The sequence below is a fragment of the Pseudopipra pipra genome, chromosome 5 (genome assembly GCF_036250125.1).
Source record: "Pseudopipra pipra isolate bDixPip1 chromosome 5, bDixPip1.hap1, whole genome shotgun sequence".
NCBI lineage: Eukaryota > Metazoa > Chordata > Aves > Passeriformes > Pipridae > Pseudopipra > Pseudopipra pipra.
The window spans coordinates 4,332,722-4,360,636 of NC_087553.1; the positions used below are offsets into that span (position 1 = coordinate 4,332,722).

At 37.2% G+C, this 27,915-nt stretch overlaps 1 protein-coding gene and 1 long non-coding RNA gene across 3 annotated transcripts in view; one reads left to right on the forward strand and one right to left on the reverse strand.

The window, feature by feature from the left end:
* Window positions 1–27,915, forward strand: part of LOC135414008 (uncharacterized) — a 220,626-nt gene that overhangs the window by 165,771 nt on the left and 26,940 nt on the right. The gene's annotated exons all lie outside the window — the stretch shown is intronic.
* On the reverse strand, window positions 701–27,824 carry ARFGAP3 (ADP ribosylation factor GTPase activating protein 3). Of its 2 annotated transcripts, none has more exons than XM_064654223.1 (16): window positions 27,638–27,824; window positions 22,022–22,140; window positions 21,041–21,113; window positions 17,682–17,813; window positions 16,431–16,517; window positions 15,134–15,215; window positions 14,687–14,743; window positions 14,032–14,078; window positions 11,842–11,987; window positions 9,217–9,342; window positions 8,634–8,756; window positions 6,255–6,389; window positions 5,130–5,253; window positions 4,048–4,138; window positions 2,329–2,450; window positions 701–1,657 (listed from the first exon to the last, which is right to left on the reverse strand). In XM_064654223.1, exons 1-16 carry the CDS (start codon window positions 27,704–27,706, stop codon window positions 1,640–1,642), a joined length of 1,551 nt encoding a protein of 516 aa, XP_064510293.1. In that variant the 5' UTR covers window positions 27,707–27,824; the 3' UTR covers window positions 701–1,639. The 2 variants fall into 2 exon arrangements, with proteins under 2 accessions (XP_064510293.1, XP_064510291.1); XM_064654221.1 differs by having other exon boundaries at window positions 15,134–15,227.

Here is a 27,915-nt window from a genome sequence, read left to right on the forward strand (position 1 = left end):
CCACAAATATCATCCATCAATCTAAAATAAAATAAATATCTATATTTATAAATAAAATAAAAATCTAAATATGCAGCTTAGTCACTGGAGGAGCAGTTCTGCAAGTCACTGGATGCAGCTGGTGTATCACAACTCCAAAAATCAGACCACTTATCACTTGTTTTAGATTTACTACTGTGTGTACACTTAAATGAGGAAGACTGAAACCCAAAAATCATCACCTATAGTTAGTGAAAACCAAAGCAGATGAGTATATTTTCTTGTTATATTACCCAAATCATCTCTATAGGGTGGGAAAGGAAGTAACAAAGCAAGTCTTTTATTGTAAAGCTCTACAGTTAAGAAGAACAAATACTCATCTTATACTGCTCTAAAAAAGAAAGATAATTTTTGATTAATAAATTTAATTAATAAATCTAAACCCAATAGGTAGAAGAGAAAATTACCAGAACTTAGAGTTAAATATGAGGCAGTTAGAAATTAAAACCTAAGTACAGCTACACTCTTAACTGGATTTCAACATAGTATTTTTCAATTCAGTAGCTTATATTCTGCCCCAGCCTTAGTGTTTTGATATCTTAATCACTAAAACGATTTAATAAGAAAGCTACTTTCACTAACTGAAATTAAAGGCTAATTTTACCAGACAATTGTACAGACAAAATACAGATGGCAGTACTTAAAAAGCTGGAGACTGGTGTCCATACATAGAAATTTAATTTAATTTTTATCAATTGTTTTTATTAGACATCAGCAGTTTACAAATTTGAATTAAGAAACAAAATTGCAGAACAGAATTACCTTGAATTTATTGTTGCTTTTGAGGGTTTTTTTCTTTAAAGGTAATAATAAGTTTTATGCAGGATGTCATCAGCAATAAATTCTAGACTGTCTAAAACACAGCCCCACTATTTCCTCATACAATAATTGATAATTTATCAAAAATCTAAGATTGTTCTAAACATTTTTAACAAGTATTTCATTAACTACTCTATTAGGCCCTTTATATATTTCAAGTTTTTTTTTTCAATTTTGTACACAATACAGATTTTTTTAAAAGCACTTAAGGATCTTATATTGCAATTTTTTTTACTTTCAAAACTAGGAATAAATAGATTGTTCCCATAACAAGATGAAATCCACTATTCAGTAACATTTTGACTTCTCCATACTTCATATCCAAGCATACAACTTTCTAGCTGGAATATTGTTTTAAAACACTAATTCCCCACCATTTTAATGCACATCAATTTATGATGGAAGCTTCTACTTCCTGGTAAGCACAGGTTTAACCTAAGTGTATATTTTGCTACAGTCTACTAGATACCACCTCAGCATTTGAGTTCATCCCTCTTCCCCCTTCCTGCCTCACAGACAAAACCAGCAATAAAATAAAGCTTCCAACATCTACAATAAGGTTGTTAAGAAACAAAGACTGTAAAGGAGGGGAAAAAATAAAAAACTTATGCAATGTAACAAGTTGCTGCAAAATTTCTGCTCTGTAAAGATGAAAGAGTAGTAGAAGAGGCTGAGCCAGAAAGCTGCACAAAGAAACAAGTTAAAACATCATCAGTCTTAAGGCCACCTTCATTTCAATCAGCAATGGGGTCACTTGTGGGTCTGAAGAGAAATCTTTAGGTTATGAACCATATCGATCCTAGAAAAGTAAAAAAAAAACAGACATGAGCTTGTTTTCCACTGAATGAAATCAGTTTTACTTCCATTTGCAAAACAAACAGCATCTTAATTCTTAAAGACTTACAGAAAATTCACCAGTGCTTTCAAGAACTAGAGTTTAGGGTTAAACTTAGGATACTCAGCCTGATTTCAAGAACCAATGCCCTCCTATAGGAAATGCCAAGTGACGGGAGCACCAAGAATTTGTACAATCCTGAGGCCAGGATGTCTTAGTTTTGTGCACAAACATTCAAAGGTATTACTTTTTAATCAAATCAATTAAAGAGCTAATACAGGAGTTGGGCTGGATGGTCACTGAAGCTCCCTTCCAACTAAACTACTCCATTCCCAGTTAGGAACGAATATTACTTTAAAAATAAAGTGATGGCAAGTCTCTTCCATGATGGAATTTTTGTTTTAATTGGAAGAAAGACAAGAAAGATATTCTAATGAAGGTGACCTAACAGATCCAACTTATTGCTAAAAAAATAAAGATCTGCTGTCTACTGTGAGAGGTCTACAAAGCTCAAAACCAAATTCATTCCTTTCTGCCTGAAAATAATTCAACAGCAGGATTCACGATAATAAATCCCTACAAAAAGCCTTTAACTTTTGTAGTGGTGGTTAATATATTGTACCATTTTTGCTCACCTGTATAGATGTCATAACCCCATTAGCAAGTACAGAAAGTTTTCCAGCCACTGATTTCACTCCTTCTTTAAACTGAGCTATATCAGGAGCTGAAGGCAAGACACTTGTAATATTGTAGCTTCCTAAAAGGAGAAACACACACAAACAAAAACCCAAAATTTTATATTAATAAATTATTTGTTTTTCTTTCTGAAGTATAATATATGACGGGGAACACTTAGACATAGATCTCCAATGTCTTAAATCCGTATCATTTTTTTTTTTTTCCCCAGTTTTTCTTAATTCCACCCACAGTGGAACCTTCTGCACTTTGTATTCCCAGCTGAGCAATTGATGTTTGGATAACAGATGATTTATGCTGCACTTCCAACCTGTGACAATGTTGTCTTGTATCCTGAACAGCCGTTATTCCCTTGCAACCTAAAGATGGATGTGATTCAGTGGTGGCTGAAGCGATGAATCCTATTTGTGTTCATGCACAGAGATGATTTCCATGCTGTGTATACACATATATTTTGCATCACTGCATCTGAGGCTTAGAAAATTCTATAGAAATTACAGTAAATGTAAGTTAGGTTTTTAATTTCCACTGTCAAAAGACAGGTTTTGGGGCAGAGGGCTGTAACAGAAAGACATGCAGGAAAGGAAGGTTCTGTACATTGAATATAGCGTGAATTTATAATGAATAATTCCTGCTGTATTTTTTTCTCAATATTATTAAAGAGCAGGTAACAACCTGCAAAATTCAGTAGAATTTTATTCTTTATAATATAACTTCACATTTGCTTTAAATATTTATATATATTTAAACACTTTAATGAAATATTTGGGTTACATGCCAGTCAGAGTAAGTAACCTCTTGCAGGCAGGGGTTTTTCAGCCTACTTTTAGGTATCTCCATTTCTCCACAAGTTTAAAAATTCACAAACACCATTTTTTCACTTCTACACCTCTTGTAAGCCCATGTTCCAAATGCTCTTTCAAGTGGGTAAAGCAAGTTACTGTGATTTCTGCTTTAAATCTCCTTTCCTCCTTAATTTCTTTTTCACATTTCAAATTACTAAACCCCAGTTTTGCTTAAGTAACTGGTAACAGGAATTATTTCTCTATTTAATACAATAGCCACTGTATTCTTGCTTTCAGGGGATCAAAACTAAACAGTCATGTTTTGTTTTTTTTTTCCCCTCTAACTCTTACAAAGTAAAATCAGATGCTGTGAACTGTTTTTTCAGTCTATTCTAATAATTACTCACAGATTTCAAGTTCTTCAGTAATTCTTTTTCCCCCCCTGTTTCTTCACAAGTTAAGGAATGAAACTCAACTGCTCAAATCAATAAAATCTTCCAGTATTTCCTACCTTTTCTATTTCACATTATTGCACTTTGTTGGAATTGTTATTGTTGGAAAAAACAACAATTAGAATCCTTTCTAATTTGATGAACTATAGTCTCTAATGTGAGGAGTTCCAACAAATCATTGAAACAGACAAGCCAATTGAAAAATTTCCTTAATAATGTGGCAAGGCCAGTGTTAGAAGCAAATATCCTGATGAGTGGATGTGCCATGCAACAGATTACATGGGAATTCTAAAGCCATAACATGCTAGTTATGATTTTTCTTAGATCCAACGTTCTCATGACAACTAATAAGTTACTTATGGTAACATCAAAAAACCCTACTTGATAGTCAAATATTACTTTTCATTTGTTCAATATGTACCTGTTGGTTGTTTCTTCTGATCTTCAAACAAGTCAGCTGAACTTATGGATGTGCTTCCAGAAAGCCTTTCTAGTCGAACCCTTGCTTCGTACTTGGAAAGAATGGAGAATAAAAGGTATTTTAACCACATGCTCTCACCTTCTGAGGTCATTTCAGATAATTCAAGAGATTACAGACAGAGTTTTAGAACATAGAAATCCAGCTGAAGTTGACCATGCAGAAGGTTGTTCCTATTTCATGGTTTTCACATCACACTGAGTTTGTCATCAACTCATTTCTGAGTTATCGAAGAGTGACATTTACCACTGCAATACCAACTCACTGTTAGTAACTCTAAAATTTCTAAAAAAACTATCCAACTAATAAAAACAACACCTAAAAAATGTGAAATGGAGTGAGTGGGTAGGAGAAGGAGAAAGCACTGCAGTTAACACCATGCTGACCCTTCTAATCACTTTAAAGCCAACTTTTTCCAAGTTCCCTGGGAATGGTAATTCTATTTTTTACATTACTCTTTACACTGTTAATTTTTCATTAAAAATAGATCTTTTGACATGATCTCTCACCTCCAAAATACAATATAGTATTAATCTGGTTTTTATTTCTAGGCTGATTTAACTGCTGAACAACTTATTTATTTATCTATTTATTTACAGTTCCTTGCAACAAACAGAGAGCAGGTAGATATTTTACAAGTGGTTTGTTGACATCACTTTGCGTATTTAGAGCAAATTAATTAAGGAGATTCTATCAAAAATAAGGAGTGCTGAATCATAGTCTATAATTTCAATCAGATAAGAAGAATGATGGAGGTGTGGTCCCACAAGCAACTGCAATTCCTTAAAATTAATACTAAATGATCAGTTAACAGAAATTTGTACATTTCTATAAAAAAATATTAAAATGGACATAATTCTATAAGCTTACTAATTCTACCAATTTTGACTACTTATATATAATATAAATATATTCTCTGTATACAAGAATAAAACTTTATACAAGAAAGAAACTTGATAGAGAATCTTCTCTTTATAGTCAAAGAATATTATTACATTCAAAAATACTTATCCCTGCTTTCTTACATCAGCCTGATCTTGCCTTCCAAAATACATGTCTGATGAAATTGCTTTTACATTGCCAAATTTTTTTTGGGCCTCATCTATGTTTGAAGGTGGTTCATATTCAGGTTTACGCCGAGATGCAGGTCTAAAAGAAAAATAAACTGAATTAGTGAGCGTAACTTTGGTTACAACATGTCAGAATGCAACAAATCAAAATTTTATGACACTTTTACAAGACAGTGTTTCAAATTCATTAATCTTGTATCTTTATTTTCAGAGTTCATTTTAAAAGTAAGCTAAATTACATGAACAAGAACAGAATATTTCTGCAACACCTCAAAAAAACCCAAACAATGTCAGTGAAATTCAGATTTAAATGCAATAGCACAAAACAGATTAAGCATCCTTCCACCTCAAACATTCAGCACTTGCCCATTTTTTTTGTTGTTTTAAAGGCACTCGAATAAGGAAGAAATGGTGTTATTATGGACATGAACACCTATTTGTGTAATATGCATCACTGGTCCACTCTTTATCAAACAACAGAACCAACTTTTAGTTAAGTGCACAAAACCCTGTATTTTACAGGTAAATGAAAAATATGGTTTTAATTCAGAAGAACAGATGCAGAAAACACCAGCCAAGCACACAACCCCTCACATTCTTCTATTTTCTACTTGATTAAAGATAAAAACACAGTTGTCAGAGAAGAAAGACATTTTTTATCATCAAAACAATCAGACCTGTTGTTTTTAAGTGCCTCCAGTACCTCCATCCTCAGAGCTGGGCACCTACAGTTTCATTCAATTGATAACTAGGTTTTCTTTGGTTCATTACACAATAAACAAAGCAAGTATGTGCTCAGAACAAGGCAAATATTTGAGTTTCTCTCCACATCTTTTGTCTACTTTTTTTTTTTTTTTGGCTGAAAGGCTTTGGAAATTTATCTCCAGTACATATACATTGTACGGCACTGAGCAAAACAGCCAGTGCTTAAAATGTCAATAAGAAATTCAGCCTCAGGGTCCCTCGAGTAAAGTTATGGCCAAATCTTCCTGCTACAAACTGACAAAAATCCCAGTAATATGACCAGGACTTAACTCACATTAACAAACTTGGGCTTTGTGCACAAAAATATTGGTATACCTGTCTGAAAATCCTGTGCTTTTTGAAGTTAGCATTATATCAGTGTCTCTACTGTTTTCTTTCTTCCAAAAAGAATCTGAGTTGTCATCCCATTTAGAGAAAGTGCTGCTCCTCAAATCTGAAGAATCATAGTACCTAGAATAAAAGAAGGGGAAAAAACCTTTTGAAAAGTGGGAATTATATTTATTGATTATTATAATAATTATATTGCTATAATAAGTGGTATGTTTTCAGCAAAATGATAGTTGTCAGTGAATAATATGGATTTCATAATCCTGGTTAGTACAGTTGAATCCAATGGCTCAGAACAGTAAGGAAAGACCTTGTTGCTGGTTCTGTGTATTTTTTTAATCCAAATATTAATTATCTTTGAGTTTTTTAACATGTTCTATTAAAACAATGCTAAAAATGTATTTCTTAATTTAAGAAGACAATCTTCTCTTGCATATCAGAACTGCAGGGAAAACACCAAACAGAAAAAAAGGATAAAAAATGAAGCATGTTTGTCAGTTCTAGTACATTATCTTGATCTTTCCTCCTCTTATCTGCACACATCTAAGCATATGTGGGAAATACTTGAGGAAAAAAAATCACCAAAAAATATTAAAATGACAAAGATTTGTGCTTGAAAAAATTTGCTTAAAGTTTGGATATGACCAGGATACTAATGAACTTCTACAAAAAGCAGCAGTCCCTCTCCTGACAGACAAAAGGGAACCACAGCAATCTCTCTAAATTCCACGTCAAGGTGTAATAACAGCCAAGGTGTTTATATGGATGTGAAGCTTTCCAGTCTCACAGTGGCCATCAAAAACATGGCATTGGGCAGGAGCTGATGAATAAAATTAACTTAACTTTGAATAAAATAATTTATTTTCTCTATCCTTCCCTCTCAGATTTTTGTAACGTTGCAAAAATATTTCTTCAGTATTTGGGGTGGGGGAGAGAAAGAAAAAGTGCATTTAGCAGAAAATAAAATTTTATATTGTTACATTAATAAAGGTTTTATTAACAGTAGCAAAAAGAAAAATCATAATCTAAGTATTTTCAGATGCTCCAATTACAGACCTAAACCTTGAGACATTTAATGTGCTTAATTTACAGATACTTCTCAGCACTCTAATATCCAGTATGATTATCTTGCTTTTGTGCATATGCTACAATGATATTAAAATTACTGTGCCTCTATTTCAAATTCACAGCTTGAAATAAATAATAATAACCTTAACAAGCCCAAATCTGACTTTATACTTGAAAGAGAATGAACTTGTATAGCAACTCCAATTAGATTCTACTATTGCTATAGTAGAAGAGCAGGGAACAGCTAAGTTAAAATTTATCTTCTAATTGTTGAAGCAGAACACATTACAAGCCTTTTCTATAATTTATCCTTTGTCTTCTATGAAGAATTTGAGAGCAGTGACAGTTGTTGTCCAGGAACAAACAGGGACGCACTGAAATGCAACATTTTATTTTACAAGATTGCTGCCAGTTTACTTGGGACCACATTTGCATTTCTGCTGCTACTGATGACACTACAAAGCACTGACACAAAAGTCTTTGTGCTTATATTTGCCTGTCCCAAAGTAATTAGGTACAATTTTTCATGTTTCTGTGTCACTGATCCAATAAAGGCAGTTCATAAAAGCAATACCTTTTCATATCTCTCAGTTCAGAAACAGCTGTTTCATTGCAACTAGTGACTGTAGGACTAATTATTTCTCTCCTCCCTCCCAACAGCAGTATTTGATAATTGGTACTGCATTCATACTCTGATAAAATATTTTTCAGTTATTGTTTGCTTACATTTTATGTCCAGATGCATTTAAGTCTATCAAATAAGACTGCAGACAATACACCCAACACACACCACCTCAAAAATATTGAAGTTTTTGCGTTTTACATGTGTTCAGACAAGACTAATGCAACTGTAGCATATCTAATATCACACTCTAATACCTGTTTCATTTTAAATTGGAAGTTGAAGACACTACCACAAGAAATGAATAAATAACAAAAAGAGAACAAACACAAGTCATTCTGATAGGATTTGGAATACAGCAAATAAAAGCTTACATGTCAATTGTGTGTGCAAGTAGAAACTAGACCCTGGACAAGACAAAACTTATAAACACTAAGTTCAGACTACCTTCTCCTCACAAAAACTAACTTCTCTTCTTTATAAATACATCTGTCAGTAGGTAAAGCCAACTTTTCACAATTTTTCTGATTCAGATGTCCCCTAATAATATGCTGTGTGTGTACACAGGTTCCACTGCCTTCTGCTTTGATCTGAGGCTTCCAATATATTGTGTATATTTGACTTTGTACCTTGCCTATACCTCTACACCCATTCAAAATAAAAAGCTCATACAATACCTTGAACTAGGAGAGAAATAGGAGTCTTCCACATCATCAGTGTACCTTTTCTTGGGCTTTGCAATTACAGGTGTCTCCTGCTCTATTGTTTGCATATCTGAGGTGACTGAGTGAGAAATGCCACTGGGGACAGGAAGAAAACAAGTATGTCAAGAGATGACAAAGCTCACACCCTAAAAGAAAAAAAGAAATGAAAGCCCAAATCTAGTTTCTGAACGTTGCCCATAAAGCCCAAGCTCTACAAACAGTTAAGAAAAAGGAGGGATTAAATCAAATAAAGAAAAGCCTTGGAAAACTGTAGCTCTCTGAAGCAGTGACTCAGCTTCTGAATACAACGCCCATTCTGACAGTTGGGAAACACAATTTAGGTGAACCTCTGTCGGGCAGGTTAGAACTTAAATCTACCAGAAGCTTCCCCTTGACAAATACTTTATAGTATATAAAGAATATCATTCTTTAATGATATTAAGTTTCCACAACATGCTCCAGTAGATCTTTTTTTTTTTCATTTCCTGAGTAAAATAAAGGATAACTGCACAAAGCCAGACAGAATTTTAAATACAGTTTATTGACCTTCACATACCTTCTGTTGCTGCCCAATCCCATGCCAAGCCTTTCCAATTCAGCTTTCTTCTTACCAGAGAAATTTAAGTTTTCTTCTCTTGCTTTAATATCAAGATCTCTGTAGGCCAACCTTAAAGATGACACACTAAAACAAAACATACAGTTAAGACAGAAATGTAAAATCCTACACTGAACAACCAACCCCCTAATATTGGTAGAAAATTAACCATATATATTGTAGTACTGTATTTTCTATGCTCTGTAGTTACTGAAAATATTAATTATTTTCATTGTGCCTCATCTGTGTTTGAAGATGGTTTGTATTCAGGCTTTTTCAGGCTATTCATTATTAATTGGATTAAATTCCAACTATAAGGATGGAAGAAAGTCAGGAGAGAGGATGGTCTAAGCAGCACCCCACTCTGTGTATGAGGGACGCAGTCTTTTTCAGAACAAATGTGAACTGCTGAAGTTCAGGACACAGTTTTGCATCACCATTAAGTCAACATGAAAGAGTCTTTTTTTCCACAGTCCTAAATCTATATGATACCAAATAATTGCCAAAATTATCCAACTCTGACATATTACTGTCCTGTGGTATTCATGATATAAGACAATAATGTCTTCCTCTAAGCCACAGCTACATCTCCATCCCTCACCTCTAAACAAAATCTTTCTAATCTTGATTACAGAATTGCTGAAATACTGCTTACATTTCATTTTTTAGATCAAAAGGGATACAAATTTTATTGATTTTAATGAGCAACTCAGCAATATTTTAATTCTTAAGTCCTGACTGGCATGAAGTCCAAGTGAACTATCAGAAGAACAGTGAATGAGATTTAAGATGCTCCTGGTAGATGTGCTCTAAGCAGGAAGGAAGTACTTAAGCCTGAAATTGCTTGTCATTTTCCATCCATTTTGTGTAGGAGCAGGAATGAAAAAAAACCAACGTAACAATAAAAGTTGGTTACAAACAGGATGCACCTGCAGAATAACTTTTGAAACCAATAAAATCAGGAAGATATATCTTCAGAGCACAGAGTTACGTTCAAGGATGTTTCAAATCAATTCTTACAGCTTAGGACCAACTGTTACACAGAAAATTGAAAATGTTCTAAAATTCAGCTTTAAACTGCAACTGGTAAAATCTACCCAGCACTTCAAGCAGAAAGATTAGCAGCCCTTCTTAAGAATTCTGTTCCAAGAACATCCAAATCTTATTTGCTGTTGATTAAAACAAATAGGGACACTAATCAAATTTTTTAAAGCCATGTCATTCATCTATTCTCTTGTCAGTGCACAACAGAAAATAAAGAAACTGTGTACCAATTATAAAATCACATTTAAAGTTTCAAGTCTCAGAACGCTTTCTCCTAAACATCAGTCTACAAAAGCATCACTTCCATTCCTGCTGTGTAACATTAAATTAATTTAATAAAGCTCATTACTCAAGCTTTTAAAATTAAAACCACCACACAAATTAGCTGGAAGCAAATGCATTCTTAGAAGTATTCCCCTTTCTTCCATTCATCTCTGCAGTTAAAATTCCCACGGGTTAATCTCAAGGGAAATCCAGTTATCTTGTCTCCACTGGGATTGGATCCATAAATTGAAGTGTATGTGTATCCCTTGTGTTTACAGACATTTTTAGAGGGTTTTGGCCACTGCCTAAAGGCTGCAATAACCTCTAATAAAACTGAATCATATGATTAAACACAGTATCCTTAAAGAATAATAATAATAAACAATAGTGGACAATCCTTTTTCTGGTTATTTAGTAGTCACTGCTGAGTCTCTCTACCGATAGTTTTTGGCAATCACTGAGAAACATGACAGTCATTAAAATACTTCAGGAAAAACAAATTACTCTCTTGTGACTCATATTTTTGGATGAAAACAAAACATCCATTTCTGCAAAGACAACATAAAAGTGAACAAAAGGAGTAGGGAGGAGATGATAGACCAAAGACCTTGGTCATGAGCTCCACGTGATCCTGTAATTATGTAATAATTCAGATAATTTCTTAATAATAGGACTGATTCTCTAGCACTTAAGAGAGCATGTTAAGCTTTTTAACTCTAAAAGTGTACACTAACCAGCTATTTAGTAGTCTAATTTTGGTGACAACTAATAAAATATTAAAACCCAAAAACAGGTAGTAGAGAAATGTGGAAAGAACCAGGAACAGCACCTTCTGAGCTTTAGGGCTGAGTATTTATTAATTAAGGTGGACTAACAGGTTTGAGGCCTCAGACAAAATTATTCAAAGGGTTTGGTGAAAATGAAGGCAGTTTCAGTCTAAAACATAAATTTAACATATTTTAGACTTAGTTCACATGTGTATCAGTAGACTGTCTCCTTATTTTATTTGTTAAGTAAGAAGAATACTAAGGTTGTTTTTAAGGATAGCACTGGGCTATATCTATAGTAAATCATCGACTGTAGAAATATATAATTAATGGCCAAAAAAAGGCAATGGGAGAATTACTGTTTGGCTCATGTTATCCACATCTGCTGTTTTTTTTTTAAAGTAAGAACAGAAAGTTTATTTACATAAGCTAATCTATGGTAGTATTTAAAATGTTGTTAATTACCTCATCAAATCAGGCTTCATTGTTTTACCATTTAATTCATACTTACAGTGGTTCTTCCTTCTCAGTTTTCTTGCTGCTGTGAGGATCCTCTTGATCCTTCATTTTATCTACAGCTTGTGCTTGTTTTTCAATCTCACTAAAGCTTTGGCTGCTCACTTTTTGGGCCCCCAAACCACCTTTTTTGGCACCAAGCTGGAATTATTGAAAAACAAAGAAAACCCAGAAGTCCCAATATTATAACTCAGACAATCACTGACTTAACAGCAAACACCACACTCTGTTTGGGAGCATATGCAGACAGCCAGGAAAATTTGGAGGGAGAAAATACTTTTTTTCCATGTTTTGATCCTAAACATGCTGTTTCTACTATCTCTGACAGGTTTGTTTTGTTGTATAAGAATAACATAATAAAATTTGTTGCAATGGAACCACTTGGTGTTTAAATCAATTCAATCACAATTTACATTTAGAGTGGCAAAGATTCCTGAATTAATTCTCACTGGTCAGTGCTAGTGTGTAATCTCAAGTATTGATTTATTCATATTTTTAATAAACATGTACATAGGTATTGACTGATTTGTGGTAGAAGAGCAATGCACAAGTTTTGTGTATATGTGATTAATCTTTACATGTGAGACAGCATTTCAAACTTCTTTTAGATAAACACATCAGATGAGAGGCTCCATTCTGCACTATTTTTAAAAATAATTCTATTTTTAGTTCATATTCCTTCAATATAGGAATATATATATTCTTTCTTTTTGATGAAAAGATTTAAAACTCACTTAATACTATAAATATGGATACAATCATGGTGATTCAAATGGTGGCACAGTGCTCAAACTGCTGTTCTGAGTCTCTTGTGTGTTTAATTCCTAACCTGCAACACTGCAGCAATATTAAGTTTCACAGTGCAATTAAATATCTTAACTTTTTAATGCTTTAAACTCTTCATGGAAAAGCTCTGGCCTATTTCCACATAGTTAGGCTCTGACACTACAGTTCACAGACTGTACATGAACCTGTGAACCCACAGGGGAACATACCTGCAGATACCACTTGGAATAAAAAATTCCTCTTGTGTGTCAGGGCCCTCTAGTGGAAGCACAAAATCATAGGACAATCTAAATTAACCTGCTCCAATAAACCTTCAAAATCTTTTGTCCTACAATAGTCCAGACTTAAAAGGAGTGACTCCCTCTAACATACTGTCACCCTAACAGGCTATTTTCTTCAGTCTCAAGAGCCATACATTCAAAACCTACTTTTTCCTGGCTAACTTGAGCTGTCTTCCTCAGTTTTCATGTTCCTTGAACCATCATTTTGAGACACTCCACTCTCTTCATGCCTTTTTACAGAAACCAGATGCTTAAGAAAGAGCTAAGACCCAGAAGTCTTAGCTAAGACCCATCCAGAAACAAGTCTGTAAACTGTCTTTAAAATTGAACTAAATGCAGCTGCATAAACAACTTTGTTTATAGCTTATATATATATATATATATAAAATTTTTATCTATATCTTATATAACTTTCCTATATTTATCCATACTGCTGTGTGGTGTGAGATGAGGACTCCTCCAGAAATACAGACCTGAATGTCTCAAGCTCATCTTGCACTGACAGATCATACCCCATGCATATTTAGCCACTAAAAAATGCTACTGGAACTCCCTCTGTTCTCAGGCTTTGCTACAAAAAGATCTCAGTGCCAACTACCCGAGATGAAAGCCTGAAGCAGCCCTGAAACCAACTATCAGCAAGGGAGAAGAAAGGTTATAGGGCATCAGAGGAGTTGCAGGGACAACAGCAGTGAAAAGAACTAAAACGGGATACAGACTTTGACTTTTTCATTTTCCTTATTTTTTTTTTAAAGTATCACCTGCTGTTTAGGTAGAGACACCACAAAGAAAATGTCACTTCATTCACTGAGCTATACATACATGTAAACAGAATTTATCTGAGGTCAGAAACAACCCACAGAGCTGAAGCACTCTACCACATAATAACAATATCCTGTTAGACAAGTTATCTTAACAATAATCCATTTTCAAACAGGCAGTTGGCTGTTTTGACAGAGAAACCACTTCTAATTTCATTTTACTTTCATAAATTGCTACCAACACAAGTAGTGTTTGGTGTTAACTTACATGGTACATTGCCATATATTGTAACATACGTGTTTCCACAGATGTATAATCCAGTTAAAAATACTCATTGTTTATAATATAACACTTACCCCTTTCTTAGCTTGATTTGGCTTCTTTTTTATGAAGGTGGTATTCTCTGCAAGGATTAAATGGACATTATTTAATTTATTAATTCCAGAACTGCAGAAAAACTGGTTTGAGCTGAAATTTAGGTGGAAATGGGACAAAGACTCTTCACGTAAGACAGAACTTGTGATGTTCAAAGCAACCAAGAAAAGCACTTGTTTTATGAGAACATGTGTTAAAGGTACAAATGAGAAAACCAGGAGGTGTATGCAGTTTTCACTAGTTTCCAGCTCTAAAGAAAAACAACCCCAAACCCAACCACGTGAATATAAAAATAGTGGTGAAGATCATATTGAGTTATCCCCAGACACCACTTTTCTACTACCCCTGTGCTGCTGAGAATCATTCTGCTGCTACTCATTCTCAGCAACCTGCTTCTGCAGGATGATCCTCAAAATGTCAAGTCACTTATGTATTTTATTCTATTCTACTTCCATCAGCTTTTTTTACTGTACTTACAGCATGATAAACTCTTCGGTGTTAAACGTAAGACTCTGGACACTAAAGGTACTGTATTATCAATACAAGATTTTTCCAGTCTAAATTTTTATTTTCTGTACAAATGGATATTTAAGTGCACTACACTTGTTGCTCTCTTGTGCTGCTTGCAGTCATTACCTAATGCAGGTTGTGGAGATGTGCTAAGGCAATCAACATTTGGTCCATGTTCTGCTCCTAAAATATAAGGAATAACAAGGGTAAGAATATCAGAAGGCTCTTCAGAATGCCCAAAGTATCAAAACACAACTCACTGTACTCAAGGAACCGCTTGGCAGACGCAGCATAAAGTGTTATTTCTATCACACCTTTACCAGTTACTAAGAGAGCAGAGATTCATCTGAAGTCTTTTGACTCAAATTTTGATTTGGATTTCTAGAAAACATTATTAAAGGAAGATGTAATCCCACACAATCAAGCATAACCCTTCTGTAAAATCCTTCCTCTCCAAAATCCTTGTGTTATTACAATGGTTAGGTTGTTGAACTATTAAAGCAGGGTAAAAAGAGTCTAAACAAGAGACTACCAGAAATATGCAAGTTCTTGTTGACAAAGAATCAGTCATACCTGCACTGGATTCTGGAGTATTTTCTGAAGTTTTCTGCTGGAGGGAAACTGCTTCTGGTGACATCCACTCTGTGTTCTTTGCCTTGAAAAAAATCTCAAAATGAAAAGTGCACAGAAAATAGAATATAGCAAATAAACAGGAGCACTGAGCTCAAAGACTGCCTAAGTAAGCATCACTTATTTATTAATACTGGATTCTTATGATTACAGCTTTTAGTATTTAAACCTGTAGTCAGAAGGGTAATTATTAAAATGACAAGAAATGCTTACCTCTATTAAAAGCAAGCAGGTTTCAACCCAGTCCTGAGCATGTTTATTTCCCCTCTCAGGAATTTCAGTATGTTTACCCTCCGAAAAACAATCTGCATTTTAAATGTGCTTTATGTGTTGCATGCTGGATGACTGATTTACATATATCACCAAGCATTCTCCCCACTCGAAGCTCTTGCCCTTCTAGTTTTCCTAACACTTAATTTTTGATTGTGAGCAGTTTTCTCAAGTCTTCCTGAGGAGTCCTCCCACTTCCTTGAGACACATTCTCCTCAACAGGCAGGTTTGTGACCAGGTCACAACAATATCAGCTCCATGATCACACTTGTGTTTTAGTTGTGCACACACTGTATTAGAAAGCAATTACGCTACAAGACTTACTGTTGTTGCAATATTTAGGAATATCAGGGGTATTAATAACTTAATTGTTCTAAGCTGAAGATCAAAATCACTGAGGTTGTTTTTACTGGTATTTTTTAAATTCCAGACTCAATTTTGAGTCTCTGAAACATCAATCTCTGAAATAAATACACATCAATCTATCACCCTAAAGGAGATAGGATCGAATAAACAAAACCCAACACTGGCAACAGCCTTCAGAAAGTTACTTTAACATCTTCCAAGAGGCTGTAACTATTCTGGAGGAAGAAAAAAGGCTTCTGCTTAACAAGTGTTTAAAGAACTGTTACACTTCACTGATTAAAAACCAAATGCATCACACCGTATATTGAAATCAGAGCACTTCCAAGCAAATAATACTGAGTCCAAGTGGAGTTCCATGCCTACAAAAAAATAGAGAGTTTCATTCCACATTTAGCTACTATTTGTGTCATTCTAAATTATCGTATGAGAAAGTGGTTCACATCCAGAAAGAATTCTAAGACCCACAGAAGGAAAAGCAGATAAATGTCCTCACCGTCCTACCTTTTCTCTATCAGGTTCTCTTTCAGTTTTAATCTTCCCCATAGAGCAGAGGTAACCAAAGGGTTTAGAAAGCAAACGAGAATTAAATCCAGGTCATCTATACCTTGGGAGTAACATGGGATGCAAAAAAGTCTTCCTCCTCTTTGTTTTGAGGTGATGCAGGTGGTATTCCACATCCATCTGTCCACAGCTGAAATGAAGAGACAGAATTTTACAGCATAAGTGCACTAATATATTTTTTATCAAATGCATTAATCTTAAAACAGTTCTTTTCAGGTTAAAAATTTATTGATTTTTTTTACTTTGTACATAATTTTTCCTTACAAATTCATTCAACAGATGACATTCCTTTTTTTTATTCAATTCATCCATATTTTGTGTGTTCCTTGTGCATCAACTAACAGCTTTGAGCAATGCCTGATCTCAGGGCAGCCTGGAGGCCCCACAGTGCCACAGGACAGGACTATAAACTACAATTTATATATAAACTGTAAACTTAAGTTTGCAGTACACAATGAAAAACATATATTTTTCAAATAATTAATATCAAACAATTGGATGGAATATGTAATTGAAGCAAGATAATCACAGTTGCTCAGAGTGTCATCTGGGGAACTTACCACCCACTTCCATCCACTTAAATACATAAAGTATACTATATTTACTTGACAACATTTTACATCTAAAGCTGTTATATTAAGTAAAAAAAAAATATTCTCCGAAGTTAGTGATGTGAACTCTGTTGTCTATAGCATGAATAATACAGAATTATTGTAATCCATTAAATTTCATGTTATTTGATGCACAGAGGAAAAAAAACAAGCTTTCTTGCTTTTCTTTTAATTCCCACTCATCTGATGAACTTCAAATGAATCAGTCAGGAACTTTAACAACCTGACTTAAACAATCCAAATATGCTTTCTGAGCATGAAGAAGAGAGGTGTTGTCAAACTTACTGAACACCTCAGCAAACCAGTTCTGGATACTTTGTTAGTAACTTCTTCCTCTCAGCAACCTACCAATGTTTTGACAGCTTCCATGAACTCTTTCAGCATTTTTAATGGAGAACAGCCAGTTCAGGACATAAATGACTTGCTAATTTTTCAAATATTATTTTTGTAGGAGGAAAACACCCCAAAAATACACATCTACATGTTCAAAAAAAATCCCACTTAAATCACAAATATTCTGTAGTCAATTCCATTAGAATTTTACAAGCTGTACTTCTCTAATAATTCTGTTTCGGATAAAACCAAAACCACCACATAGTTAATGGAGAAATGACCACAGAGAATTAGAAACCTAAAGTGACTCTGGCAGGAGAAATGCCAGTGACAGGACACACACTACTCACATCAGTGCCGTGCTTTCTGGTGGCCTGTGTTGCAAGAGATTTAATCTTCTCCTTGTAAAGCTGAGCACCACGACTGTTGTATTTGGCATTGGTGTCATTTGTTGTGCAGCCATGTTGATGGAAAAAGGCAGACTGGGAAGTAGAACACAGGGAATGTGAGGAGAAACAGGTTTAAAACTAATACCATTTAACATGCAGATGTATCACGACATGGAAAAATGCTCTGCTCCTCTACCTAAATTTAATCTTTTAAATTATGAAGTACAAGCTTCAAAACACAAAGAAAACTCTACTCTGGCAACCTCTTTACATATAAATAAAACAACAGAAAAAACCCAAATAGATGGTATGTACGTATTTATATATTTAAAAGTATATACAATATCATATATGAAGAATCCTAGTTCTGAAATTAAGTGATAAAGTGAAAGGAAGAGGGGAAAATTGATTGCCAATACCTGTGCTTCACAGGACATTCCTGTGATATTTTAAAAGGCATTCCTTGGCTAGAGAGAACAATGTATGTTCAGTGGCATCAAAATGAAAGTACAAAAACGGTCTTCCTCCAAAAAAGTGTGTTTATTAACATATATATGTACATATACGTATATTTATAGGCTTGTGTATTTATATATAAAATGAATAAATTAAGCTTGTGCATTTCTGCATTTAATTATATGAACCTATTAACTTGATACTCAGAAAGGTTTTTTAGAAATCCTAGTTCCGTTGCAGAGATTTAATCTGAAAACAAAAGGAACTAAGGACACTTTGGATTTTTTAGCAATCTGATACACAGCAGGAAGGCCAGGACTGCTTTTATCCAGGATTCAGCTTCATGAGGCAATTATATATATAAATAATTTGTATTCTATAAGTACTTCTAGTCAATAGTTAGTAAAACAAGGATTTTTAGTGCAATTAAAAGAAAATGTTAATTTTACTTTAAATGTCCAGACAATTTACTAATCTGGTCTTTCCAGTTTCAGATACTAATCTTAGTTAATCCAAAACAGGCAATGGAGAGTGTGAGGTATTTGAGGGGTGGCTCTGGGTATATTGCACCTCTTGGTACAATGGCAGGAAACAGTAACATCCAATCAGGAAGACAAACACTCCCAAAATTAAATAATAACTGTTTATTGTTATTCTTCTGCTCACAGGCTTTCTAAGGTTAACTGAAACACTTCTCAAACTTCGCCATCTCTATTTTTCCAGCTGCCTTAAGTCCTCTGCATAGTAAAATTTATATAGTTTAACCAAAGTTTTTAAGCATTTGGTTAAAAAAGAAAGTATTCTTAATGCAAAATTTCCCTCTTCTCATTTAAAACTGTGGGTTTTGTGTACTAAGTGGTATAACAGAAACTCAGCGAGTAAATTCCTGTAACAAGATAATTAATATGGAAAGGAATAACTTAGAAAGGACGGGCTGAATAAAAAGAGGGAGAAGACACCACACAGCTCTAAGTTAGAGACACTGACCTGCTGAATCCCTAATTCAAAGAAAAATATTTAACTGAAATACGCAAAAGTGGAAAATAAATAATAATGATCCTGAACCCATCATTTTTTGTATGTAAATATGAAAAAAAATAAACAAAACCAACAGAATATTAAAGGGTTAGACTTCAGGAAAGTTTTTTAAAGAAATCACATTAAAGACAAAGCACGAATGAAGGAAGATAAAGGATAAGCACTCAGGGAATAAGAAGAAAAGTAGAGATCACTTACGGAAGTTGCAAGTTCCCACACTGGGTGGGCAACTTAGGGAAGCAACCTCAGTTATTGGGGGCAACCTTTGAAAAAACATCGGAAAACAGGCAAGAATCCCAGAGAGTTGACAAAGGAAAACACCCCTTTTTAAAAAGGAGACTGAGAACAGCTGTGTCATAGTTTGAAACTGGCCCCCCCCAGGAGTCGGGGGCTCAGAGGTGATTGGGTGCCAGGGCAGTGTTCCCTGGAGAGCCAGTCACTGTCCATGTTGTTCGCTTCTGCTAAAAATCATATATACACAGCCACCAGAAGCTGTTGGCAGTTCTCTGTTGGTGTCTGCTGCGTGTGGGTGGAGAAGGCCAGGGGGTGGCTGGGCTCCTTCTTTCCCCCTCCGGGGGAGAGGGGAGCCCTGCGGCCCCCCAACTCTGCCTAGGACAGAGTTAGAGGCAGCATTTAGAGTGAGTGTTTGTGAGGGACGCGACTCACAGCACCTGAGGTAAGAGGAGAGAGGTAGGCCTTGCAGCCAAGCCCTCTTCCCCCCCCCCCTTTCTGCAGTTAAGCTGTGGAGGGGGGCCTTTTCTTTCCCTCCGCTGTAAAGTGGAGGAGAGGCTCAGCATTGCAGCAGAGCCAAAGTGGATGGGCTAAATATAGCTCAGAGCCATGGAAAGCAATCCCAGGCAAAATTGGAGACGGACCGAAGAGAGAGGCCCAGAGGATGTCTCTGCCGTGATCTAAACGGAGGACAGCCAAAAACCCGGAGGGGGAATCAACATTCCAGGATGCATACGTTGATAAGCTACACTGCAGCAGCCTACAAACTGAGATATGAGACTGAGGGAGAGAGATCATACAGCAGAAATGACACTGACTGAGGAGAAACGACTCAAAGCTTCTTTCCTGGACTTCGTGAGGAAGGAAGGACTTCTGCAAACAGCTGAAGATTGGTTAGGGAGTGTTCAGGGCCCAGAACACTCCCATGAGAGAAAGACTGCGTTACCCAGCAGCCTTGAAAGGCTCTTCCTGGACTAAAGTTAAAGGGAGGGGCTTAAAAGGACTGATAGAAGTGTAATACTATATGTATATAGTTGCCTTTAGTTTGTATAGTATTTATTTGTGTAAATAAATACATACTGTATATACTTCCCCTTCCCCCTATAGAAGCCTCTGGCCTGAAAGTTGGGATCTATCTCCGGTGTTGGGATAAATTCTGGGAAAGGGTGGGGGAAGCCTGGAAATTGGATTTTGGATTTTTAATGTGGCTCAAACTGCCACAAGCTGTCAAAATAACTTCACTTTATAAACATGTTGTGTAACCAATTTATTTGTAAGCACATGAAAAAAAAGTGACAGCCAATATGAATTGGCCAAAACTAAAACAAAGAATCTGATCTGGCCTTTCTGGTGATTTTCATTAAAGAATCATAAGAAAAAAATAAAACATTTGCAGATTATACCGAGATGGGAAAGCTGCAAAAAGTACAAGGATGAAATTAGCATTCAAAGGAATTTTTAAAAAACGAGGGGATGGGGAGTGTAAGGAAGAAAATAGACTGGAAAAATAAAAATCTCTCCAGGATGGGAGACAATAAGGACAGACAACAACTTCCAAGCTTCAATGTGCAAAGCAAATACTCAGGAGTACATACAGCATTTGCATTTCCTCCAACCTGCATGCACCTCAGCTGGAACCAAGACCAATTGGAATCCAGTTCTGTGGATCTAAACAGAAGGAAATCTTTTTAATGTTATCTCCAAAGCCATCTAAATTCTAATTTTTTTTGCCATGTGTTTCTCTCCCCTCCTTTTTTTTTTTGTAACATGAAAAACACGCATTTATAGAAAAAAAAATCTGTGACAATACGTGATGTGCAAAACAAATTAATAAAGCCATGTAGAACTGCAAGTTTTTCAAACTGTCACAGCTTGAAAGAAAATGCACCCTCTGGCTGACAGGTTTTCCCTTTTTAAAAGCACCAACAAGGTACATTTCCAGGAATCACATGCAATGACAAAATGACAATTGGAATGTCACAGCACAACAAAAATTTGGGGCTCAGTGAGTATGAGAATACTGGGATCATTAGGAATGAATTCTTGAGAGGCCTCCTGTAACACTCTCGTACACAGCAAAAAGGCAGCAGAGGAAGAATTTTGGCTGATGGAAAATGTCTGGTTTTACCTTCAATCCATTCTTGGATACACTGCTCTCACTCACATCAAGCAGAACCTCACATTTCAAATATGCAGTTATTTATCAGACCAAAAAGGCCCAAAGGAGCAGCAGTGAGGACACTCGCCTGAAACAGGACAAGCTCAGGGTGCAGATTTACTGCACCAAGGGATTGACTGAGCTAAACCAAGTGTAAAGAATCACAGAATAGTTTGGGTTGGAAGGGCCCAGAACTCAGGTGACACCACAATGAACAACTTCAGGAAGCAAAGATGGCAAAACCTAACACAATTCCCACAATTCCCACAATTCAGATACGTCAAAGCCAATGCAAACACTAAAAAGGTTTGAATAGGAAGCTGAGGGAAGAACTGGCTTTCCTCTCTGATCATGTGCCTGAACAAACAAAATCGTTAAAAGGTGCAATTTTTGCTGTAAGAACATCCAAACTGCTTACCTAATGAAACTCAGATGAACCCCAAGGGATCGATGGGTCCCTGAACAATCAATGCACAGAAACACTCCATAGGTTATGCTGGCCCAGCTTGGGTTCTTCGCTCCACAGTCAAAACACACCTTGGAGAAAATAAAGATCAGTGGCAGGACTTGAGCACAACCATGTCTTATAGTTGTATTATAGGTCATTCCAACACCCCTGCAGTGATGGAACTTAATTAACTCACCCTCACAGATTTTGTTGACATGACAACTCCATGCTATCCCAATTTTATAAATACCAAGAGGAGTTCCATAATCTGCCCACATGACTGCGTGCCTTCCCTATTTCCAATTCCAACCAGTGTACACAGTTTGGGAAATCAGGTCAGAGAACCCACATCAGTCTATTCAAACACAGGTTTAACTCAGCACTTTCACCACTACTAAAATGTTCCAGAAACATTTCCCCAGGGCAGGCTCTGCTCATGACACACCAGGGCAGGTATCAGCAGTGTTAATGACATCATTATCAGCAGTGCTAATGACATCATTATCTACTTTCCTATAGAGAAACCTTGACCTTTAGGGCCAGCCAGGCAAATCCAGCTGTGTGAAGAAAGCCTCCACTCCGTGCAGGGCTTATCCCACCTCCCTCTGTCAGACATTGGGATGATTCATCACACACGTCCTGCCACATCAGCCTTTGACTGTCCATGACATGCTGGTTAAAAATAAATCAGGTCCACAATTACTTCACAGACAAACCCACGTATTTCTTACCCTCTGCCACCATGGCAGACCTCCAAGATTCAGCCAAACCTACAGGAGGTGTGTCTGTCTACATCTCACACACTTTGCAGGTCTGCACACCATGACTTTCAAGTCCCTTTTCTAGCTGTTCTGAGTTTTGTGCTTCTCTGGCCCAGGAAAGCAAGAACCAAAAAAATTATCTGATACAAATCAGCTTTCAAATGCAGGGAAGAATACAAGTTTAAATGGAAACAGCTATTCCTAGTTAATGCCATGTGCACACATCTACTCCTATATGACATCACTTCATTATCTGACCAATGCTTTTACAGTGGTATTTGTTAAGGCTGCAAAGAAGTACCTCCACAATAAAAGCATCCACCTATAGATACAGTCAGTGGCATCTATTAAGAAATAACTCCACAAAGAGAAGCTTTTACACATAAATTGACAGTGCTCCAATCTGCAGCTTTATCCTTTAATATTCTCCTATATATCTAATGCATCCTCATATAGCAAGGGAAGTTCTAGCTTATGTAGATAATAACAAAAAAAAAGATTTATTCCAAGTCAGCTGGGAACGTATGGAACACCAGACACACAGGGCACAGGCTGAAAAAAAAGTTAAGAACTCCATCTATAGAACTAAATAGAGATTTTTGCCTCTATTTTTTTGTACACACAGAGTCAAGCCCTGAGTCAGCATTCAAGTCGGCTCACACATCATCCATCCAAATTAGCTTCAAGTACACGCCCAGGAGCAGTTTGAGGCTAAACTCCTTGCTTTAGTGTAGGTCCATTTAGCTTGTACAGTCCAAATTTATCAGGCACATGCACAGTTCACCAGCAGATCCAGCATTAACTCTTCCAACATCTGAACATTTTAAGGCTGAGCTTCAGTTTGGCTCACGACTGGTAGCAAACACAGAAAACATGGAGGTCACAGCTTCTGCACATCTAAGTCCCCCCTAATCCTCTCAATAGAGAATTAATATTATAAATTTTAATAACTTATAATAAATTAATTTTAATAAAAAATAATGTAAGTAATTTACATATTCCATGTATGTGGAAATGAATCATTCACTGACATAGAGCAGAAAGAAATAAGATAACAGTCTACACAGAATGTGTGACAAAAGGAGAGGTTGAAAGGAGTCCCTGAAACAAGCTCAGGTGAAAGAATGATACACAGAGAGTCAGGAAAAAAAGAAGAATAAGACTTCACATATACCATATTCTAAGAAAACACATACCTAAGTAGTCAGAACTCATTCTCTTTTTCCCAATTCTCTGCTTTATTTGAAGCAATTCCTTAAAAAACAACAAGTGCCTCAACTTCATTTTAAATTGGCTATTTTAGGCTTTTTTTTACAAGGCCAAAAGGAGGATGGGGACAACAAAAAAGGAGAAGATTCTGTTTGAAACCAAAGTTAACAGAAGAGCCCTGGTCTCGCTTCTTATACAGGAGACTTAGAGCCAGGGAATTCCCTGGAGCAAAAAAGGGAAACGAGACTCTTGAGTGGGTGGCTTAAAAAAACACCCATGTATTAAAAAGTTCAGTTCTAAACATCCCTGAAGATTCTCTTCCTTTCCCTGGTACAATTATAAGTACAATTTCAACATCTTAAAGGCAATTGCATCACCTTGGCAGTTGGCTGCCACAAAGCAGCACAGCTCAGGATCTTACAGGACTCCCTGTCAACCTGTGGAAATTATTCATGTGCATAAAAATGTAGATTGTAAGACTGGGATGGAAGTAGGGACATCTAATTTTATCACGACAGTAATGTATAAATTGCCATTTCCATCATGCTATGCCACAGAAATAGATGTTTCATTAATATTTAGACTCATTTTGTTTAGTTTTCTCGGTGCTAGAAGTGCTTCCTGCTATGTAAATGCTAACAAGAATTGGGGGGCAAAAATTTAAAATCAATTTCAGAGCTGGCCCAAGAAATCGTTTCCATTTTAAAAGCAGATAAAGTGTATCTTCTGTACTCATTTAGGTACAACTAGAATATCAAAATAACGATAAAATCAATTTGAAGGATATGCTTAAGTAATCTATTGTTTTTAAAACATGATTGCATTTTTTTTGCTTATTTTGTGTTAAAGCATTTCATGACAGTGTAGATTCAGTAAGAGTCACATTGGGATAAAAGAGCCGAAGACCTTACTGAGATGCTTGTAGAAGAGCAGACACTGAGATCTGGGTATAATCCACAGTAGGAGTCACTAAATCGGACAACATCCACCTGGCACAAGATCTCTGTGTTAATAAATAAATATGTAATACATTGTTATTGGGTATGGATAAGCTACTCTCTTCGTTACCAGCCAACATACCCAGACATGTTTTCCTACTTTTCCTGCATCAGCAATAATAATCACATTTGTTGATCCCACTGGGAACAAGCTTTGCCCAGAAATATGGACTCAGAGCAAAGGTAGGTCCAACTCACACCACAGTCACATGACCAGTAATACCAACATAAGAGAGTATAAGGGATAGAACAGGAGTGTTTGCCATGAGAGGAAGACAAGACTGCCCACTTTGGAAGTGTCATGATCTTAAAATGACTTAAGGGAGACAAGATAAACTCCAGTCTACCCTAGGGCAAAACCCAACCCACCCTCCAACACACCCACAAACACAATGCAATAACAAACTCAGCAGCTGATAAACCACCAGCACAACATACACACTTAGTTTTCAGTTCAGATCCCTGATCTGGGAGCCCAAGCACAGACATGAACACCATCATCAACCAAAGCAAAGAACCGGGGAGAAGGGAATGAAAAACTACGTTTCAGAGGAATAGATCTATGCCAAATTAAAGCCTGAGCTTACAAGCCTTCAAAACAGGAGAGCTATAAAGCTCAAACACTCAAGTCAACAGTATTAGGTAGCTTAAGGACTACGAACATTTTTATGGGTACAAAATACATCCTACTTAATAACCGTAACATGTTCCTTAAGACATCAGGCAGCTGATCACCAGCTTGATGTCACCAGGCAGCTCTGTATTATGTAACAACTAAAGGCACACCAAGAACTCAAAAAGTTATTGCTGGTAGTAAAAGAAACCAATATCAGATTACAAATGTTTATTTCGAGACAATTATTCAAGTATCAGTTTCAACATGCTATAATTCAGAAATTAAACCACACATTTATTTGAGAATTCTTTTCCTAAGCTCGCTTACACTAAGAGCGAGCAAAGTGTACGTGCACATATCTAAATAGACTAGGCAGTCAGATGCTGCAGAGACACCAATTCTTCCCAAACTCTATACATTAACTACAGTCAAAGCAAATTACTAAGCTTTTAATACTGAACCGTATCAATATTTGCGTTTTCTCACGTGTTTCTTCCCCAGCAAATAAGGCCTACAAATCAAAGGGGAGGACTGCTTAAGGAGAACACAAAAGAAAGGAAACAAAGCAATGTAATCAAAGATGAGAGGATAAACTAATTGTATAAATGACTTTTACTTTAAGAGAACGATCAGACGGATGGGCACAGGAGAGTTGTGAGGTCTAAGCTGTTGAAGTTTCCCACTCTGACTTCACAGGACAAAAACCACCGCAGTGTTACAAGTTTTCTGTGCCTGAGCTACTTCTTTCCCGCTGGTCCACCATAAGTGGCAGCAACATTGTGCCCACATTGCTTTGTCAACACTGGCAGTACATTATTTCTATGTAGCATCTGACATGACTGCAAAGGAGAGACAGATCCGCATGAGCAACCACAGGTCCCTGATTTAATCCACCTGATTAAATCTAGCATGGTAACAAGGAGTCCAGTACAGGGAACTGCTCGATCCGCTCCATCCTTGCCAGGCAGGGACAGCACTTTCCAACTCTCCTCTGATCCCAACAGAGAAGAAGCATCACAACAGCCATACAGAACTACTCAACTTTTAGGCACAGTGCCAGCGAATTTCAGGAGCTCTTAAAAGATCTTCTCTCTCACCCTCCTTGATGGGACCAGGACCTTTCCTTGATAACCTTTTTACCCCGTTACAGAGGTAAGTTTTAGCAATCCTTGTGTTAGAAACCAACTGAGCGTTCACCTCCAAGCTCTGAGAAACCAGACACGTGCCCGTTACCTGTAGAGTCTTAGCGTGATTCGTGTTCAAAGCGTGGTTTTGAAACAGAGACAGACATCCAGATGCCTGTTCCCAGAAACCAAACCCAAGGTGTTTCTCCTGGTGTATTTTATAATTAAGCTCACAGTGCACGTCACAGGGCCAACACAACAAGCAGCACAGAGCACAGAGGTGCTGAAGGCACCCAACACCTGGCGAGGCACCTTTCCCAGCTCACACCTCCACATGCCACAGACGATAGAGGAACAGCTTCACAACACGGCAAAAACCCAACTCAGCACGGGACACGGCGAGAAAACAACAAACTTTTTTATCACCGCAGAAGTGGCTGTACCACAACGGGCTGATTAAACAAGAAAGAAAAAAAAAAGGAGGGAAAAAAAATGAGAAAAAAAAAAAGAGATAAAAAAGGAGAAAAGAAGGAGAAAAAAAAAGGAGAGGAAAAAGAAACACACTCATCACTGTGATGTCGCTGGTTAGGAAGGGGGGTTTTATGGGCAGCAGAGCTGACGCTCGCAGCGAACCTGAGGCACACGGCGGGCGCTGCACCTCCCTCCCTAAGGAGAGGGAGGGCGCATAGGGAAGGACTCCCCCACTCCCGGGGAGCTGCCTGGCCTTTCCCCCCTCTCGCAGGGACTCCCCCAGCCGCTCTCCCGGGGGCCCGGCGGTAGTGCCGGGCTGCGGGCACCGCACCGCCCCCGCCCCGCCGGCAGTGCGACGTGTCACCGCGGCGGAGCCGAGCCCGGCCCGCCCCGCCAGGCGCCTCTACCTTGTTGGTGGGCACGGAGCGCAGCCGCTTGAAGATGGCGGCGATGTCCTGCTTGCTGGGCTCGCACATGGCGCCGGCGGCAGAGCGGGAGGACGGCCGGGCGGCGGGAGAGAGCGGCGGAGGAGAAGCGACCGCCGGGACGCTCCGAGCAGCCGGCGCTGCCGAGACGCTCCGCCCGCCGCGGTGCGAGGGCGGCCCCGCGGCCCTGGCGCGAAGGGGCGGTGCTACCCCGCCCGCCGCCGCCGCCGCCCGGTTTCCGCGGAGACGGGCCCGGGTGT